General features: G+C 42.4%; 1 protein-coding gene across 18 annotated transcripts in view; it reads right to left on the minus strand.

Moving 5' to 3' along the window:
• The window catches only part of PARD3 (par-3 family cell polarity regulator), a 650052-nt gene that overhangs the window by 334133 nt on the left and 295686 nt on the right, over positions 1–20233 (minus strand). For all 18 annotated transcript variants that reach the window (XM_087893015.1, XM_087893013.1, XM_087893011.1 and 15 more), the window contains one exon: positions 356–534. In XM_087893015.1, coding sequence (XP_087749141.1) covers positions 356–534 — 179 coding nt within the window. The remainder of the gene's footprint in view (positions 1–355; positions 535–20233) is intronic.

The following is a 20233-nucleotide window of genomic DNA, read 5'->3' on the forward strand; positions in this document are numbered from 1 at the left end:
TAAGAAATCTCGGTGCAATTTATAAAGACTTCTGTTAACCAGGTAGAAGATTGTCTACTGGTCTATTTTCAACCTAGCACGCTATGAAGCAAATCAAGAGTTGAGAGCTTGTCTGTCAACTGTTGAATCAAGCCTCAAATAATCCAATCCCTGAGCTTCTCCGTGATGCAATTTGGCGATTAGAACAGTATAAAAAGATTAGCAGTTAGGCGATTAGAGCAGTATGAGAAGATAAGCAAGCCAATTTAAAGCTGACAGTTCAGTGTAAGTTAAAGCATGAGGTTCCCAAATGAAGCAACCATGCTGAAACATTCAAGAATGTCATCTTTCTAGCAGGGGGGAAAAAATGTAATACCTTCCGCTCGTGACTTCTTGGGCCACCAGAAGGATTCTGCTTCAGAAAGCCTGCTGTTGTGGACCATCTTGTGGGGTTTTTTCGTGAAGGCTCTTCTGAAGTAAAATTGGTATCGCTGACTGATAAGGAGAGGCCTACTAATGCTGGGTCACTGCTGCGCCGTACGTGAAGTGGCATATCTGAGGAGATTAAAAACAAAAAGAAACTGTGAGACAAGACTTTTCCAACAAAGTAAGAGACTCATACTCTTCTTATTTGATTATAATAGCCAATGTGAAAAATACAAAAGAATCCCAATTAGTTACCTAACATAATCAATGAAAGAATACATTGCTCAAAGGCCAGAAATCCCGACTGATAGGATTTAAGCCAACGCTGTCAAAACTCCCAGCTTGCGGGCCAGCTACGTCACGTGCTGGCCATGCCTGTGCCCAGTTTAGTAAAGGGGGGTAAAGTCCTGATACGTCACGTGACACCGCCATGACAACGTGAGTTTGACACACCTGATCTAAGCAATCAATGGGTGATGGCACAATAAAAAAATAAATTCAATAATATACTACTTTGAGTATTTAATAATTCCCCCCTTCAATTGCATCAATTTAGTCTAATTTACAATTGTTCAAAGTTATATCAATTATTCCGGTATAGCAACTGTTCAAAGTTGCAACAGATTCCCCTATATCCCAGTTCCAGAGTTCTGATGCACGCGCGTACATACCCACACACACACATCCCGCAGTCACATGAACACACTTGGGTATTTAGCAAAACAACTAACTTTTATGGCCAGTTGCAGCATTTGGTGATTTTGTGAGATGATTTATGTCAGAAACCAGTCTTCTCAGATGGTTTCCGCAAAAGTTGTCCATGCAAATGCACTGATGCATTTTAGTGACCACAGTGTTCACTTAATAACCACCATGTAAAAGATCATAAAATGATGTGTGTCACATAAGCCACCATGACTTGTGATGGAAATTACAAACTCAATTGCAGTTGTAAAACAAGGACTACTTGTAAATGTGATTATAACTTTTTGAGGAACTTTCGGGCAATGGCTCAAAGCTTTCATGGAATGAAACCCATACAACACTGGGTTGGACTGCACTCCCCTTTTTTAAGCACCCAGCTTCTTTGAACAAACAATACAAACTCTGAAGTTCCAAATCTTCTTTCACTCATTCATAAAATGCAACTGTTAGTCAAATGAAGGTATTTTAACCAAAAACCATCACAAAGTGGCAAGATGTCTCTAAAGTCCCTGGATGACTCCGAATAATATTTTCCCCTTCATTAAAACATATGAGGACAGTATCACACCATTTGTATTTCGAAGCCATTTGGCTCAGTCCTTATTCACCCTAGGATATATTCATAGCAAAGAACATGCTTCCAACATACTATTCACTAATATACTATTCTAAATGTATAATATACTTGGCTTTAGACGTCACACTCTTCCTTATGATTCCTGTCCCTAAAAATATAATATTATCAATACTATTTACAAAAACACCACAACAATCATCTTCCATGGGCAAACAATTTGGGGTACTCCAAATATTGTAGAACTTCACCACTAGCATTCTTCATAATTAGCCATTTATCAGCAATTCCTGGACCAGGTTATTTCACATGGATTACAAATTCACCCTCCACATCTAAGAAGGGAACCAAAAGCATGGCCTATTTATTATGCTTCTCCTTTTACAGAATTTGTGATGGATCACTTTTTAGAAATAGTCCAGGGGCTTAGTAAACTATGTACTGGAAAAATTAGGACATTTCGAAAATATTGTGAGTCATTAAATATTGGCAGCATGTTTTTTTTTAAAAAAAAAAAAAGTTACGTGAGTTGCAAAAATGGGGCTGGAGCTATTCAAACAAAGCACAATTTTGCATAATGCATATAAGTTCAAGACCGTTGCGAACTTCTCTTTCTAAAGTTTGTTTAAACCTCTAGGAATCACATTTGATTTGATCTTGTATTCTGCATTCTTATGTAACTTTGGACGGACACAACATTTGATGCTGTACAGTTGCATGTATTTATATCAGAGCTGTCAAACTCGTGAGCCAGATACATCATGCATTGGCCATGCCCACACCTGGTTTAGCAAAGGGGGGGAAAGTCCCAATACATCACGTGATGACGCCGTGATGACATAAGTTTGATACCCCTGAATTACACTATCTCCCTGCCCTATTTAAACACCATATATTTTTACTGCACTTCAAGATGTTCAGTAAAGAAAATTCACTTTCAAGAAATATGTTTTTAGCAATGGCAGAGAATGTAATATAAAAATGGAATGTCTATGGAGGTTCTCTGATGTCATGGTTGTCCCAATAGTGCTTTTAAAAAGACAACTGGACTTTCTTGTTTTTTCTTGAAGATGTTTCACTTCTCATTCAGACCTGACTTAGCTTCTTAGATAACAAGTGAAACATCTTCAAGATAAAACCAAGAAAACTCATTTCCCTTTTTAAAAATATCTTTGGGACATAAAAATGGAATAAAAATAATTAGTGTGGATGTATATTATTCTTACCTAACAGCATATAATTTATGTGCATGCAATTTATGAGATTTTTAAACATTTTAATCAGTTTTATTATTATGTTCAAACCAAGACCATAAGTATGTGTTCTTTGATGCATGCTTCCATCAACTAATGTAACAGAACATTTGAATACAGGCAATGCTCCAAAACCAAAGTGGAGTTTTTGAAACTGGGAGGTAATTTTTATTTGATTATTATTATTTTAGTATTCAAGGTCCATAAAAAACTGTTAATGAGCCATAAGAGGCTTTCAGACCATTAATTATCCCAAATGTGGGAATGTGCTCAGAAAAGTTATTTTCTAATTCTTTTATAAAGCTACACAAGCTGTGCAAATATTGTTGTGCACTGTGTGAAAGAATGCCTATTTTTGTGAATGCTTAATGTGCTGTCATTTATTTCCCCAGATAACCATCATTTAACCAATATTATTTCCCTTTTAAAAAATCATTATTTCTAATCATTAAATAACCCAAAACATTTTTAGACAAAAGCAGGGGATATACAATGGGATGTCTTGGAGAGTTGGATGTGGGTGGGTGGGTAATTTTTTTGACTCCACACATTCTTTTCAAATTATCAGAAATGTACATAATGTTATACATATGACCACACTATATCTTACATTAAAATGTAATAATACCAGTTGTTTTATTCCTAACTTCCAATCTGTTTTTGCTCCAACAACAGTCTTCCATAATGGCATACTGAATTGGCATTTCCTTTATATTGTGGCATCCCATTTCCATTTTTTTCTCAGATTATTAAAAAATTACTTCTTATGCAGGTCTGTTTATGTGTGGAATTATGGAAGATTTAGAGTCCAATAATGGAATATATAAATAATGGAATTCCAATAATGGAATATATAAAGTACAAACTTCTTGATCAGAGTTCTCCATCCTATTTCCCAGTTCAATTAAACATCAAAAATAGAGCAATATTAGCAATTTTTAAAAAATCCAAATCCTAATCCAGATTTGAATAAATAACTCTGCATATTTTTTGCTGCACATCTAGCTGCCTAAAAAACGACCCCAAAATTATAACATGTAAAAAGAAATCAAAAGTAATGAAGCCTGTAATAATACATTCATTGATTAACTAATGATTCCCAAACTCTCATTTGGAATTCCTCAAGAACAGATGTTAAATATAATGAAACAAACACTGCTTTGCTGCTCACTGAATAAAAGAATAACAGAGTTGGAAGGGACCTTGGAGGTCTTCCAATCCAACCCCTGCTCAAGCAGGAGACCCTATACCATTTCAGACAAATGATCATCCAATACCGTCTTAAAAACCTCCAAGGATGGAGGAACCACAACTTTTGAAGGCCAGCTTTCAAACTGGTCAAGTGCTCCTTCTTTGAGGTCCTTGGTGCTCTCTGAGCTTGGTTGCCTCCCTGAAGACACTTCACAATGCAACTAGATATCATCAGTGCCAGAAGGGAGTGGGGCAGAGGGTCATTGGTGAACCAGAGCAAGCTATTTGTATATAAATTTATAGCAAACTCCACTCTCTTCCAGCATCGATAATGTTACGCACTTGGGCAATGAAATGTCTGCAAGGAAACATCTTTTCAGCTTATGCCAGTTTATACTCCTCCTTGAAGCTGAATCTATCTTCAAATGCAAGTGGCATACACAATTTTGTGACAAAAAAACCAACCCACAATTAGAATGCTTAAACTGGGGGAATGTGCTACAGCATTTTTTAAAAAGGCAATATTAATAATAGGATATTTGTTTAAATCCAGAATTACAGTAAATTTGAAATTGTACCTGCACACAGAGGGTATGCATATACAATTTTACATAAATAAAAAAATATTGTCCCATCAACTCTTTATTGCTGATGCTACACCTATCTAGTTTTAATCAAAATCATTAATTTTCATTAAATGACTGAATAGGAAACTGATATGTTGTAGAAAGAATGAATCAGCATTCCAACAGCATTTTTTCAAGAGGGCATCTGAAACTAAAGCAGTAGAAATTCTTGGAAAATACATGTGGCAAGTGGCTAAAGCTAATGCCATGTTTGGAATTACAGGACTACCCTAAAGAGCATGTTGAGGATAGGAAGAAATGTTTGTAAAAATTAACTTGGGAACCTCTAGGAATCAATTCCTCTCTTGAAAATCCTTTTGTGATTGTAGGACAAGATCAAGCAGAGCTGGAAAGTGGAATTAAATGTGTCATTAATTTAGAGTCCCTGCACTGGCACACAACATCCAAATCCAGCCCCTTGAATTCCTTTGACACTTATCTAAGGCCAATTTAGCACTGACAGTTAGCTGTGTATAGGCTTCAATAAATCATTTATGCCGCAATCTACATGAATACTTCTGATTCTTTGCATCTGACAGTAATGTTCCTTATAATAAGTTTTTAAACATCCAGATATGCTCATATGCTAAAAGGATTGGATATCTACCAGAACTAGATTGTATTATTGAATTTTATTTACAGATCATTAATAAACTTCTCCCCTTACCCAATTACACCTGTAATTCCAACTGTGAACAGGAACTATTATATAGATTTTGAAAATTTGTTTGTTTGTTTGTTTGTTCATTCGAGGCAGTTTTAACTCTGAGTGACTGCCTGAACAAGTCTCTGAAGTTTTCTTGTCAAGATTTCAACAGTGGTGTGCCATTGCTTACTTCCAAGAGTTGAGAGAAAGTGACATGTTTCAGGTCACCCAGCTGGCTTTGTGTTTAAAGTGGGACTAGAACTCATAAGCGCCCTATTTCTACCCTGATGCCTTAACCACTATACCAAAGTATCTCTCAATGTAAAATGCATTATAAATATTGCACAATAAGAAAAATAAAAATTCCTTAATGGATATAATCTCTGGTTAATTTATATATTTCAGAATATACTCCTTTTTAAAATATATATATATATATATAATTATTTTACATAGTTAAAACATTAGAATAGAACATTGGTAGGCACAATGTAGTGTCACAAAATCCTGGATGATACCTGATCATATTTGATGCTTAAGGTTCCTTTGAACACTGGATAAAACAGCAATGATCTCTAATCACAAGGCTTCAAATTCTCAGTGGCATTAATGCACTGTAAATATTGATTTCCTTCTGGAGCCAAGGTGCATTTTAAATAAGCACTGAAAATGGGAAATCTAATCACACATTGTAGAAGGTTTTTTTAAGTCAAAGAACCAGAGGAGAAAAATGAAATGAAATGAAGATGTACTGGGAGCTTAAGTATCTTTGAAAACATTCTCAGTGTTATTAACTCAAGAACAGATGGATAATGAAATACATAAAGAAACTTTGTATGGAAATGCCAAAGACTATATTTTGTTAAGTAAACTGTTATCCCTGCTTCAAGCTATAACAGACGATAGATTTTCAAGGTAACAGAACATGATATCAAATAGAAATAATTTCCCAAGGATAGATAATAATGATTATTTTTCAGTGCTTTGATGTACAATGAATTTTACATTGAGCAACTATGTTATGTCCTACTGTTCTTTTGCAAATAAAAACAAGGCCTAAATCTGTCTATGGAAATTCTCAATCATCCAGGTTATGGTTGTTCCAAAAGTGCTTTTTCAAAAGGCAACTGAACTTTCTGGCTTTTCTTTGAAGACATTTAACTTCTTATCCAAGAAACCTCTTCAGGTTCTCAGAACTGAAATTCTCAGAACTGAAGAAGCTTCTTGGATGAGAAGTGAAATATCTTCAAGGAAAAACAAAGTCAGATTGCCTTTTGAAAAAGCACTTTTGGACACGGCCTAAATCACCATCCCAAGGTTAAGGATGTTCCTCAGTTGATGGCTTCTAAATGTCTCAGGAATTCTAGGAGTAAAATTCCCAACTGAACTGTTCAGCCATCAGATTGTTAGGTAATTTTTCCACCCATCTTATTGTAAGCTGAACATTCACAAATCATTTATACCAGTCAGCTGAACCTTCAAAACTGCATTTTGTGTAAATCATCCCTGTGATTTCAGCAGAGTTAATATTAGAGGAATCAGCCTATAAAAATATTTTAAAGATTCAACCTATGAATAGGTGAACAGATATCCAGCTGCCTTATTTGATATGAACTTTCAGATTGTTCATCTTGCTTTACTGACATTTGATTTTTAACTGAAGTTCAAAAAAAAATCAAACTGAACTTAATCCTACATTTTCAAATGCATCCATATCCATCTTGAGCTATATACCACCAAGCACACTCAATCTTCTTTTTGTGACCTTCTTAACACTATTTTGACTGAGATGCCAAAAATTCATAAGATGATCTAGCCAGCTTTTGGCTTGTGCAAATATTCTTTTATGGGTATTTCTCCCCAGTTTAAATTTCAGCCATACCTCTGACAACCAAGCAAATCTAATTCCTCACAACTGTTTCCTAGGTAACCAAGTATAGAAACTAACGGGGCAAAGCAAACATTGTGAAAACTTTTAGCAATATAGTTGGGCAGAAAAGATGTAAATGTAAAACTCATTTTAAAGGACCATTTTGAATGGGGGGGGGAATGTCAGTTATACACAAATGTTCATTCAATTTAAATGTATATTATTTACATCAATGTACATCACTTGTATAATTATATAATTACACTTTTTACATCATGCCAATCATTAGCATAATTTCATAACTGAGACAAGTGATACCAAAATATCAATGACTTAATATTATGACATAAATTGATGCAAACTAGACAGCTAAGAATTTTGTCCATTATTTTGCGATGATGTCAAAACAAAAGTTTTGTAAACTATGTCCAAAGTCTGCTAAATGGGAATCTCCTCAAGACCTTTACAATATAAAGGTAGTCTTCAACTTTTAACAGTTCATTTAGTGACCATTCAAAGTTACAGGCAGTAACCATTTTTCACACTTATGACTGTTGCAGTATCCCTATGGATTTTGTGATCAAAATTCAGATGCTTGGCAACGATGCATGAAAAAGGCAGATTCATTTAACAACTGTGTTACTAACTTATCAGCTGCAGTGATTCACTTAACAATTTTGCCAAGAAAGGTCATAAAATGGGACAAAACTCATTTAACAAATGTTCTACGAGGAAGAAGATGAAGGAGGAAGAGGAGGAGAAGGAGGGAAAGGAGGAGGAGAAGGAGGAGGGAAGAGAAGAAGAAGAAGAAGAAGAAGAAGAAGAAGAAGAAGAAGGAGAAGGAGAAGGAGAAGGAGAAGGAGAAGGAGAAGGAGAAGGAGAAGGAGAAGGAGAAGGAGAAGGAGAAGGAGAAGGAGAAGGAGAAGGAGAAGGAGAAGGAGAAGGAGAAGGAGAAGGAGAAGAAGAAGAAGAAGAAGGAGAAGGAGAAGGAGAAGAATTTAGACTCTACCACCTGAATTTCAAATAGGGTTCAAAAGGGCTTCTACTCGAAGTATTTATTGTCATGTTCCCAAGAGCCCACCCTATGGATTCATGCCATGGAAGCATTTTATTTTTACACATGAAAATGCTGGTCTTCTGTTGCATTATTATGTAGCTAGGCAACATCCATAATCTTTTCCACCTTGTAAACATAAAATTATCAATGTGTCTCTCAAGTCTTCTCTCATGAGATTATGTACAGATTCTGGTCACAGTTACTTGAACATCCTGAAGTCATGAAGGTTAAATAATTCAATGCTACATTAAAAATAATGTCAATACCATTCAAACTCTTTCTTGTGTAAGCACTACTCAAAGTTACTATTAGGGTATAATAGTTTTCTCACAACTTATCATTTCAGCTAAAAATAACATTTTTATGAATTGTTACTCCTGAGGAGTATAATAGAAATTTAGTGAGACTCAAGTACTTAGAAGAATGTGATCCTATTCTTTGTTAGAGCTAGAGGAGTTTTCACTATCTATAACCTAAGCAACTTGTCTAAAGTATTTGTTTAAGATAATACATGTAATTAAAAGGGGGACAGAATATTCCTAAAAAACAAGAGAATTCTATAAAGCAGAGAAATCTTGCCCTGACCAATGTTACAGTAGTTTCTGTAGAAAGTAATGCATTTACCAGAACAATTCTTAATTTCCCCCCTTATTCCTTTATTCCTTTACTACAATCTAGGCACTCAGATGAAAATTCTACTTTGTGATAAAAAGAAAATATCCAGAAACTTAAATGAGGCCAATAACAAGAGGAAGAATATATATAGAGAGAATCACCACAATATCTGATCTTCCAAGATACCAGAAAAGTCAAAATACCAAAACTGCCTACAATTCTAAATTGAAAACTTTACCTTTGCATGTGATCATTGTATACCCTTAGTTTGAACTCTAAATGGAAAAGAAATTCGCCACAGATATCAATGGAAATGAATTGTTATGATCTAACAAATTGATTCTGCAAGGTCATAAATGTGCAATCAGTCACTTTCTCCTGAAAAATGTGCACACACACAAAAAGGGAAGATAATATTTGTAGCTCAGGGTTGAAATGTGGGGTCCTTTGAGCTTGGTTATTTTTTTGAAGACATTTCATCACCCAACTACATAACATTATCAGAGCTAGGAGTGTTTCATTACTTAGTAACAAAGCATCTTCAAGAAAACAACCAAGCCGAGACCGAGGACCACACAAAAGGATCGTTGGTCTTACCTGATACGTTCCTTCTCGTTGAGTGGAGACAGCAGCCAGCGTGGGTAGTGCCCATCCAATCAGCTTGAAGGACTGAGCCTGCCAATGATTTTTAGTCCCGCCTTGTTGCCGGGCATGCCCAGCTTTTGGTGAAGAATGGAAGACAGGCTCGGTGTGTGGGACAAAGGAAAACAAAGACAGAAAGACAGAAAAGGTTCCTATATCGATTCCAGCGTGAAGAAAAGGGAGGGTCTGGCTGCTGTCTCCACTCAACGAGAAGGAACGTATCAGGTAAGACCAACGATCCTTCTCCATTGAGAGTGGAGACAGCAGCCAGCGTGGGACATACCCAAGTTCACTGTCCCGATGTTAGGGGGGGATCACGCTGGATTGTAATGTCCTCTCCGGCAACAACCCTTTGTAGAACCCGGCGTCCAAATGAAGCTTCGGCCGATGCAAACTGGTCGAGTTTGTAGTGTCGGATGAAAGGACTAGGAGACGTCCACGTGGCCGCCCTACAAATTTCCAGCAAGGAAGCCTGCGTCGCCCAAGCTGCCGTCGTAGCTGCGCTGCGGGTGGAGTGAGCTGTTAATCCTGAAGGACGCGGAAGGGATCTGACATCATAAGCCGTGGCGATAGTTTGTCGAATCCAACGACCGATGGTGGAGGATGAAACTTTACTGCCCTGAGAAGTAGGCAAGAAGGAGACAAAGAGAGACTCCGTGCGTCGGAAAGGAGCCGTCCTCTTCAGGTAAATCCGTAGTGCCCGACGGACGTCAAGGGAGTGCCAACGACGTTCCCGTGGGTGAGAAGGCCGAGGGCAGAAATTAGGCAGGATAAGCTCTTGGGTACGGTGGAACACAGAATTGACCTTCGGGACGAATGTAGGGTCCAAACGGAGTACCACACGGTCCGTGTGGAACACGCAAAGGTCAGGACGAGTGGACAAGGCAGCAAGCTCAGATATGCGGAGAGCTGAAGTAATGGCCACTAGGAAAGCAACCTTGCAGGTGAGGAGTCTGAGGCTGGCAGACTGAAGAGGCTCGTATGGAGAACTCGTAAGAGACTGCAAGACGAGAGGAAGATCCCAGGTGGGGTAGCGATGCAGAACAGGAGGACACAAATTCTTTGCTCCCCGAAGAAAACGGCGGATCAAGGGATGTTGAGCCAGAGACGACAAGGATCCGCAGGTAAGGACCGAAGATAAAGCTGCAATGTGCCGGCGGAGGGTGTTAGGGGAGAGACCCCGGGAGAGGCCTTTTTGCAAAAACATCAGGATATGAATGATAGACGGGTGAAGAGGGCTGACATCGGCCTGATTACACCAGGTACAGAAGTTCCGCCAGGTGGCAGAGTAAATGCGTTCCGTAGAAGGACGTCGGGAGGAAAGTAAGGTATGTACTACATCCGCCGGGATTTGTACCTCTCTCAAAGTGCACCGCTCAACCTCCAAACGGTTAGATTGAGCCAAGCCGGGTCTGGGTGCTTCAGGGTGCCTTGTAAGAGAATGTCGTCCGAGAGAGGAATGCGCCACGATGGGGTCACCGATAGTGACACGAGGTCCGCAAACCAGGGTCTCCGAGGCCAATGAGGAGCTACAAGGATCACTTCCGCTCGCTCGGATAGAATCTTGCGGATGACCCTGGGAAGGAGAACCGTCGGGGGAAATGCGTACAGAAGGCCCGACGGCCATGGAGTTCGAAGGGCGTCGACGCCGGCCGCTCGAGGATGTGGGTACCGGGAGAAAAACAGCGGAAGTTGAGTGTTTTCGTGAGTTGCGAATAGGTCGATTACAGGATGACCGAAGCGAAGAGACAGCTCTTGGAAGAGGAGCGGAAGTAGACGCCATTCTGCATTGTCTATCTGCCGTCGACTCAACCAGTCTGCTTGAACATTCTGTACCCCGGAGATGTGTTCCGCCCGAAGTGAACACAGGTGGCGCTCTGACCAGGCTCCCAACGCGACTGCCAGGGTCAGCAGAGACTTTGATCTGGTGCCCCCCAGTTTGTTCAAATGTGCCTTTGCGGCGACGTTGTCCGTGAGAACAAGGACGTGGGCACCTGAGACTAGATGGTGGAATGCCCTTAGAGCTAGAAACACCGCCTTCAGTTCCAGCCAATTGATGGGATGTCGAGCTTCCGAGGCAGTCCAAGTCCCTTGAGCCAGTTGACCTTGGCAATGGGCCCCCCAGCCCTGAAGACTGGCATCTGTTGTCACAACCACCCTCGAAGGTTCGAGGAAAAGGCAACCCGCCGAGAGAGCAGGGGAGCGCCACCAGCGGAGGGATCTTCGTACCGCAGGAGGGAGTGGAATCGGCTTCAGTGAAGTGCCTCTGCCGGCCTTCTGCAAAGGTAAGAGAAACCATTGTAGTTCCCTGGCATGAAGCTGGGCCCAGGGAACGATAGCTATCGCTGATATCATCTTACCTAAGAGTTGAGACAAGACATAGGGGGAAACCACCCGACTCCGCTCAACTTGGGAAATTAACTGCCTCAGACTAGCTTGCCTATCGGGAGAAAGAAAAACTTTGCCCCGAAGAGAGTCAATCAGGGCACCCAGGTGCACTAATCTAGTGGAGGGGGAGAGATGACTCTTCTCCAAATTAACGGAGAAGCCGTGAGCCGCTAGCGTCTCAACTGTCAAACGAATATCCGAGGCAGCCTGCTGCACAGAAGGAGACAATAGCAGAATATCATCTAAATAACACATGAGGCGAACTGAACGTAGACGGAGTCGAGCCGCCAAGGCAGCCAGTACCTTCGTAAAGGTGCGAGGGGCAGAAGAGAGACCAAACGGGAGAGCCCTATACTGGTAGTGTGCTCCGTCATAACAAAACCTCAAAAACTGTCTATGGGATGGGAGGATAGGGATATGAAGGTAGGCCTCAGTTAGATCAATGGAAGAGAGGAGGTCGCCCCTCCGAACGCCGTCGAGAATCGACTTTAATGACTGCATTTTAAACTTTCGGTACACAACATATCTGTTCAAACGTTTGAGGTCCAGAATGGGGCGCCACCCACCTGAAGATTTTGGGACTAGAAACACTCTTGAATAGAATCCCGAACCCTCCTGACCGGGAGGTACAGGTTGAATAGCCCTGATAGTCAGAAGATGCTGAACCGATGAATCCATAAGGGACCTCCTGACAGGATTACGAGAAATCGGACAGCAAACAAAAGTGCGAGGAGGGGGCGCAATAAATTCAATGGCCAACCCGGACCTTAAGGTGGCCTGGACCCACTTGTCCGAAGTGGATTCTTCCCAGATAGCGGCAAAAAGACCCAATCTACCGCCAATGGGAGGATCCAGAAGGCAGTCAGCGACGGCGACGGGTGAAACGACCTCCTCCCCCTCGAAAGGGCCGCTTAAAGTTAAAGGGGCGCCCTCTAAAGGACCTGTCGGAAGAACCCCGCAATCTGCTGAAAGACCCATCTCTCCTAAATGAGGGAAAAGGAGAAGAAGAGGAGGACCCCCCATCCGCACCTCTGGAGTAAGAACGAGGAGGGAAAGGTGAGAAACGGGGCGGTCCTCTCCGGAAGGCAGCTGCTAACACCTTCTTTTTGTCCCTAGTTTCTGTGAGGAAAGGATCTAAGGCGTCCCCAAAAAGCTTCGTGCCTTTAAAGGGAACCGAAGCCAATCGCCACTTGTGTCTGGCATCTGCCTGCCAGTGACGGAGGTACAACAAACGACGAGCCGTGACTGTCGAAGCTAAAGATTTTGCGGAGAACTTGGCAGCATTTAGAGTAGAGTCAGCTGAAAATTGAAGAGCAGCCACAATTTTATTCAGGTCTTGCTTGATACGAGTATCCCCGGGGGTTAGCTTCTCTTGTAACTGACGCAACCAAAGCAACGTTGTCCGATTAAAGAAGGAAGCCGTAGTGGTTGCTTTAATCGCCCAGGAGGAACTTAGAAAGGCCTTTTGGAGAACCTGATCAGATCTGCGTTCATCAGGTCGAAGACCTTCGTCCGGCTCACCCGGAACATTGGAGTTAGGAAGAAGAGCGGCTACTGGGCCATCCACCGAAGGGATTTGAAGAAGAGCCTCGAGATCCGAGGAGACCTGAAAGTTTCTCTTGTCATTAGATGAAGGTAGGGGAGCAGATGCCGGGGATTCCCACTGTCGTTTCACTACGTCCAGAAAGAGAGGAGGAGTAGGAACGGATGTTATAGGTCTAGCTGGTTCCGCGAACATCGGGTCCAAGCATCCAGAGGAAGATGAAGGGGGAACCGGATCAGCGTTTGGAGAGGAAAGACGGGCTGTGTTAACTGCCTTGAAAAGCAATGATTTGAACAAGGCTTGAGGAAAAAGACCCGTGAAGGCTGGCTGATCCGGGGGAAGATTCTCATCCTCTGACAGGTCAGAATCAGGATCTCCTTTGTCGATAAAGGCAGAAGGATGACTGTAGTGGGAAGAAGTAGGAGAGGTGGAGCGAACTGAATGAGAACACCCTTCGTCACTGCGGCCCGCTGAAAAGGGGGAAGCCTCTCTTACCGACCCCTGTCGACTGGACAGACCTGAACGGGCGGCCAAGGACCTTTGAACCGCCGCCTCAATCATTTGTTGCAGTTGGTCTGGAGGGACCACTGAATCCAAAGCGGGGGCAGGCACAGGGTCAGATGAAGAAGCCGTCTGTGTCGTTGGTGGATCAGGGACCGGTTGATGAGCCACTGAGTCAGCACCCCACAAATTTTCCTCAGAGATAGTCACTGGACAATCTTGCAGAGATAGCTGGTCAGGAGAAGGCGAATGTGGTACGGAGATTGGAGGTGGAATAGAAGGGGCGGGTTGAGGAGAGGGGGGAGGCAACTGGGCACATGCCTTGTCACATAATCTGGTCAAAACTTTGTCTCTACGTTGTTCCGCTTTGGAAGAAGAGGATGACAGGTCACGAGAGGAAGACTTGTGATGAGAACGAGAGGGTTGAGAGGATCTGGACCGAGGCCTAGAATCTTCCATGGGAGATTGCTGGGTAGCAGACATGGAGTCTGATTGGCCAACCTCACGTGCACTGGCCTTCCGGCCGTGCTTGGACTTAGAAAGAGCCTTAGGCATGGCAACAATAAAATTGAAGTAACACCCCCACACACCGTTTATATTTAATGTGTCAGTAATCAGGTTCTGAATTGGCTGAGGGAGCGAGAGGAACTCCACAGAAGGAATTTTCAAATAAATAACACTTATCGATACCAATTAAGGCCAGATCAACTAAGTTGGGAGCGAAAAACTCCACGAACTGGAATTATGGTGGTAGTGGGGGGGGGAGGAGGAAGGCCTTTGAAATGTTGAAAGGAGGCAAGACCAATCAAATAAATAAACAAATAAGTCACAGACTTGTGACCGTTGTAAATGGAGCACTCTGGTGGGGGCGTGAAGCTCCACTAAATTTTAATAGCCAGCAGCTAACGATAACGGCTGCACAGAGTAAGGGGGCGTAAGGCTCCACTGGGCTGAAGTAAACAAACCTCCGGATCAAAGCCCTGCAGCACGGGAGGTGGGGGGGGGCGCGAAGCTCCTCAGCTGCAATCTTGCCGCCAGTAATAAATTCGGAGTAGAGCGGCCACGAGTCAAATTCCAACAGGCCGCAACTGCCGGCTAGTAAGCAGAGGTGGGGGCGCGAAGCTCCTCAAAGGAATTATCCAGCCCGCCACGCTCAGCAAGTAATTGAGGCAGTCCGAGCCGAGCGGCTGCAAAAGGAAGCGTTTTGGCAGTAATAGAGTGAGGAGGAATGCAGGTCGCCAATCTAGAGCACTCCCCCAACGGTGGCAAAATGTTTTTAAAATTCAAAATGGCGGGCGCCGCTCTGGAATGCCTCCCGAAACGGCCGATAATTAACGGAGGCGAAATAAGCGAAGGGGCCAGGGGAACGCTATAGCAGAGAATATCCCCCGAAGATCAAATGCCCAAAAAACCCTCCCTTGGGGAGATCGAGGGCAAAGAACCCCACGCCCTTAGCAGGGGCAGGAGAGATCGCTGTTAGCTTAGGCCTGGTTCTTTACTCAAACTCACAAATACGAAGTCCAGACGGTCCAAGTCAGCCAGAATAAATCAGTCAGTGTCCCAGTCGAATCACGAAGGCAAAGTCAAACAGTCCAAGTCAATTTTCCCGAAAAAACACCAATATTAAAGGCAGAAAAAAGGAATTTTTGGCCAGAGAAAAGTCCCACACACCAGTCAGCGCTGAAGGACTGAGCCAAAAGCTGGGCATGCCCGGCAACAAGGCGGGACTAAAAATCATTGGCAGGCTCAGTCCTTCAAGCTGATTGGATGGGCACTACCCACGCTGGCTGCTGTCTCCACTCTCAATGGAGAAAAAATGCTTATTTGTGAAAGACATATTCAAAAAAGAGCATAGTCTTGAGAATATTACATACCCACAGTCCCCACCCCACAAAAAGTAGAGATAGTTGCCTTTACAATGATCCTATTGCAGGATGCTCCACAAGGCGGGCACCATGGCAGAGAAACCCACTGCCTGGCACCCAGCAAATGTAAGTCCCTGGCAAATGGTATCCACAACATGCTTTCTGTGCTGGATGTAATGGGGCAGTTGATGTAATGTTGAAGATCTGCTCTTCCCTGTCTGATCCCAACTTTCTTGCCATTCTCCTTCTCCATAACTATCAGGCTCCAAACCCAGAAAAGACACATTGAGACTCTTCTGTGCAGTTTCCTTTATTGTTCCTCACTAATGGACAAAAATCTTGCCAAACTAAAACAGATTGCTTCCACCATAAAACATATTCTATGAGAAGCGGAACACACGTAAAACATATTATATCTCTTGATAGTGGAATACATTTCTTCCCTCCTGGGTATCTGGACAACATTCCATCATATCAACCCTCTTCACTCACAATCCTCCTTTTCACTCCTTTATTGGTTTTGCACTTCGGTCTTCATAGGACCATGCCACCACGAGTCCTTATTTTTTATTATTGGTCACTCACTGGAATATTGAATTCATATTCATTCAGCACTTCTTCATTCTTCACCTTGCCACTCTTACTTGCCCATTCCATTTATGATTATGTTTCTCCGGCACACCCAACTCTTATTTCATAGAACACAGCAGACAGAAATATACCTTCATACACATCCATTTTTAGTACTTTTGACAAGCATTCATTCCTTGCAACGGATCTCAAAATACCTAGTACAGAGCTCGGTACATAATAAAACGCTTCCATCCATTTTGTCATCTCTAGTAAACATTCTATCAGGGTACATAAATTAATCTACCTGCTGTAGTTTTTCATCATTCATGTACAATTTGCAATCATTCACCTCATTTTTCCCTCTTACATAACTTGAGCGTTGATACATTAATTTTCAGATCCATACTGTGTGTCATTTCACACAATCTATCCAGCATTTAGAATAAATCCTTTGGTTTTTCAATGAGTAACACATTTTCTGCACTCAAAACAACATCCATATTGTTATTTATTTATTCAATTTTTTTATTACCGTGTTTCCCCCAAAATAGGACATGTCCCGAAAATAAGGCCAAGCCTGATTTTTGGGGTGAGCCTAAATATATGCCCTCCTAAAAATAACCCCCCCTCTGTCTCACACACACACACACACACAAGTCCCTCACCCCCCCTCAACCTTCCCAAGGCAGCCACATCCCTGCGGACTCCTATGCCCCTCGCCCTTTTCACAGCCCGCGGCACCGAGTGTAGACCTCGAGCGCCTGCTTCTGTGCCATGGTGACAGCCCGCCCACTCTCGCCCCTGCACCCAGGCTCTATGTCCACATAGCCTGCACTACCAAGCACCCACCACAGCAGTCCCAGCGCAAGCATCGCCACCCCGGGGCTTCCTTGGCAGGGCGGCCACCAGTGGCAGAGAGGCCTCCATGTGCAATTGGCAGTTGGGGAGAATCACAATGGCAGGCGTGGATCTCGGCGGGGATGGCTGAGGCGCTACATGCATTGCTGCTGCCACTGCCTGTGGAGGCCCGGAGGCCCCCTGCAGCCAAGCTCAACTGCGGGCAAGGAGCAATGGCTGTGGCTTGGCCGGCCAAGCTGTGTCTGTCAGGGCTCCCCTCAGCGCGGCTGCCGGCATCTCGCTGCTGGGCACCTGGAAAGAATAAATTGGACCTGCAGGAGGAAGGGAGGGCGGGCAAGGGTCCTACGAGGCTCCCTTCCCCAGGAAGAGTCTGGCCTGATCGCCATCCAGTCCAGTGACTCCCGAGGCAGAAGGGCTTCCTGGGCTCACCAGTGGGTGCTCCGGTCGGTCAGCAGTTAGGCAATCAAAGCAGAGAGGAGCAGCGGGGAAGGGGAGGCCTCTGGCAACCATCACATAGAGTGGGAAACACAGTCCCAGAGTGGCCGCTGCCCTGGCTGGGGTTTGGAAACCACAGAGGCAGAGTTTGGGTTAGAGAAAGAAAGACTTCTGCTGCTTCTGTTTTTGGCTGCATGCAAGGAAAGCAGCAGAAGCAGCAGGTCTTTCTCTAACCCAAACTCTGCCTCTGTGGCTTCCAAACCCTAGCCAGGATAGCGGCCACCCTGGGAGTGTGCTTCCCACTCTATGGTGATGGCTGGAGCTGGATACTGCAGGGAGAGCTGGCCCAGGCCGTGGCTTCCAAGCGGGTGCTGGTGGTGGGTGCTGGAGGCATTAGCTACAAGTTCCTCAAGGACCTGGTGCTCACCAGCTTCACCCACATTGACGTGTAAGCCCTGGGAGGCGCACAAGCAGGGGATGGGGATAGGCACTCACGTGGCTTGGTGCCTTCAGGCCGCTTTCATTCTACACACATACCCCATGGGAGGGGAGGAGCTTGATGGCAGCATGTGAAGGGAGCCTCTCTCTGCTGGAATCCCAGCTGTGAGTGTGCAGGCCGCTCAGGGCCTCCTGCACCCCCCAAAATAATAAGACCCCCTGATAATAAGGCCAAGTCCTTATTTTGAGGTTCAGAAAAAAATAAGACCCTGTCTTATTTTCGGGGAAACACAGTACTTCAATGATAGCTCAAAGGTAATGAATACACACAATATATCAAATTTACACTTACCAATAGACCTCAATTCTACCATGCCTAAAACCATAGATTCATGGTTCAGTTACACCAAGAGACTACTGTACTATACATGCAGTACTTGGTCAATGACTGGTTGATTAGCTATCATTTGAAGTTGCAATCGACTCCCCAAAAGCTAGTTACAGCCAAGTTCTAGAATTCTAGAATAATTTAACTGCATGTTTTAATTTAATTTAATTTACTTAATTTTCTCTCTTTCTTGACATATTGTGTTTCATTTTCTAATAGCTGAAGGTGACCATATCCTTTGAAACCAATATTTTATATTGCATCTCTGTTCTATAGTTGGTGGAACTATGGAACTGAGGGAACTATGCTCCCAGTTACCATTACTTTAGGTCAATTATCAGCGAGTATCAGCTGTAGACCTGTCATCTCATTTATACTAAAGTTCCCTCTGAAGATAAATAAAGTACATAGCTCCCCAAATGGCAACTCAACAAATATTTATCAAGATCATAAATCTTCTTTTGAAATTGGGAGGGATCACGTGTGAGGGATCCTTTCCAACTTCAAAATGAGATTTATTTTTATACTTAGATTCAAAAGATTTTGGCATACAAAGACAAGATAGGAATTATATATATGTCCAGTTTGTGGGTTGAAGGCAATGGAGGAAGTACTTTGGTAATTATGAAAATACTCTTAATGTTTAGGATGTTCATCAGGTTTCTGGCACAAAAAGACATTGAAGAAATGACTCCTAACCCACAATTAAAAGGCATTGTCTCCCTTGGATAAAGCTTGTATCCTGATGTCTATTTGGATACATCCATACAGATGTATTGGCTTTATTTATTCTGTGGTTACAGATGTATTTTGCCATTGCCTTCTTCTAGGATGTTTCTTCAATTTCCTATTTTAACCAAAGCACTGGGATTTCTTGCTAGTTTCCCAATCTAATGAGTTCTGTTCCTGTTTTGTTTATTTCAAGATCAGACAGCCAGAAATCAACCATTTGCTGTGACCTCTCATACTATTATAAGGGGGAAATCTATAGTTTTCACCTAAAGTTATATTTACTACTGTACTCTAGCTTAATCTCCCCTATTGATTTTTAGTGCTGAAAATCTGGCTTTACTTTTAGATTTGGAAAAGGCTACGGTTAACTTGGTGGAAGAACACTTGTACTAAATCAGAAGGATTAATCCCTGTTTAACAGGAATGCTTGCAACATTTTGGAAAGCTGTCCTTTAAAGGAATACAAGGGCTTAATGGACCATTTGGAGCAATGTCTTGACTCATGAGCCAAATTCAAACATAATTTATGTAAATAGATTACAACTACCAGGAGGCTAACTTTGCACAGTTGATGAAACATACCATAGTCCTTGAAAAGATAGGCCAAATGAATGCATTAGACTTTAAAGTGTTACAAAACTCTTTGTTTATAATGGAATGCCTGCAAACTGGCAGAGATCTCACCTTGAAAGTCAAACGACTATTTTTAATTTTCTTATTATTTTTGTCATCTCCATTGAGATGTCTATATTCAAAACAACATCATCATCATCATCATCATCATCATCATCATCATTATTATTATTATTATTAACCAATATTCCTGTTACAAGGCTGTTATCAAGGTAAACAACTGAAAAATCAAAGTGAACACTCCTACTTTTCTTTTGGGCTTGCCTTAGAAAAAAAGGACTTGCTGCAAATGAGC

Source organism: Pantherophis guttatus, chromosome 4, assembly GCF_059756535.1.
Source record: "Pantherophis guttatus breed Tessera chromosome 4, ASM5975653v1, whole genome shotgun sequence".
Taxonomy (NCBI): Eukaryota; Metazoa; Chordata; class Lepidosauria; order Squamata; family Colubridae; genus Pantherophis; species Pantherophis guttatus.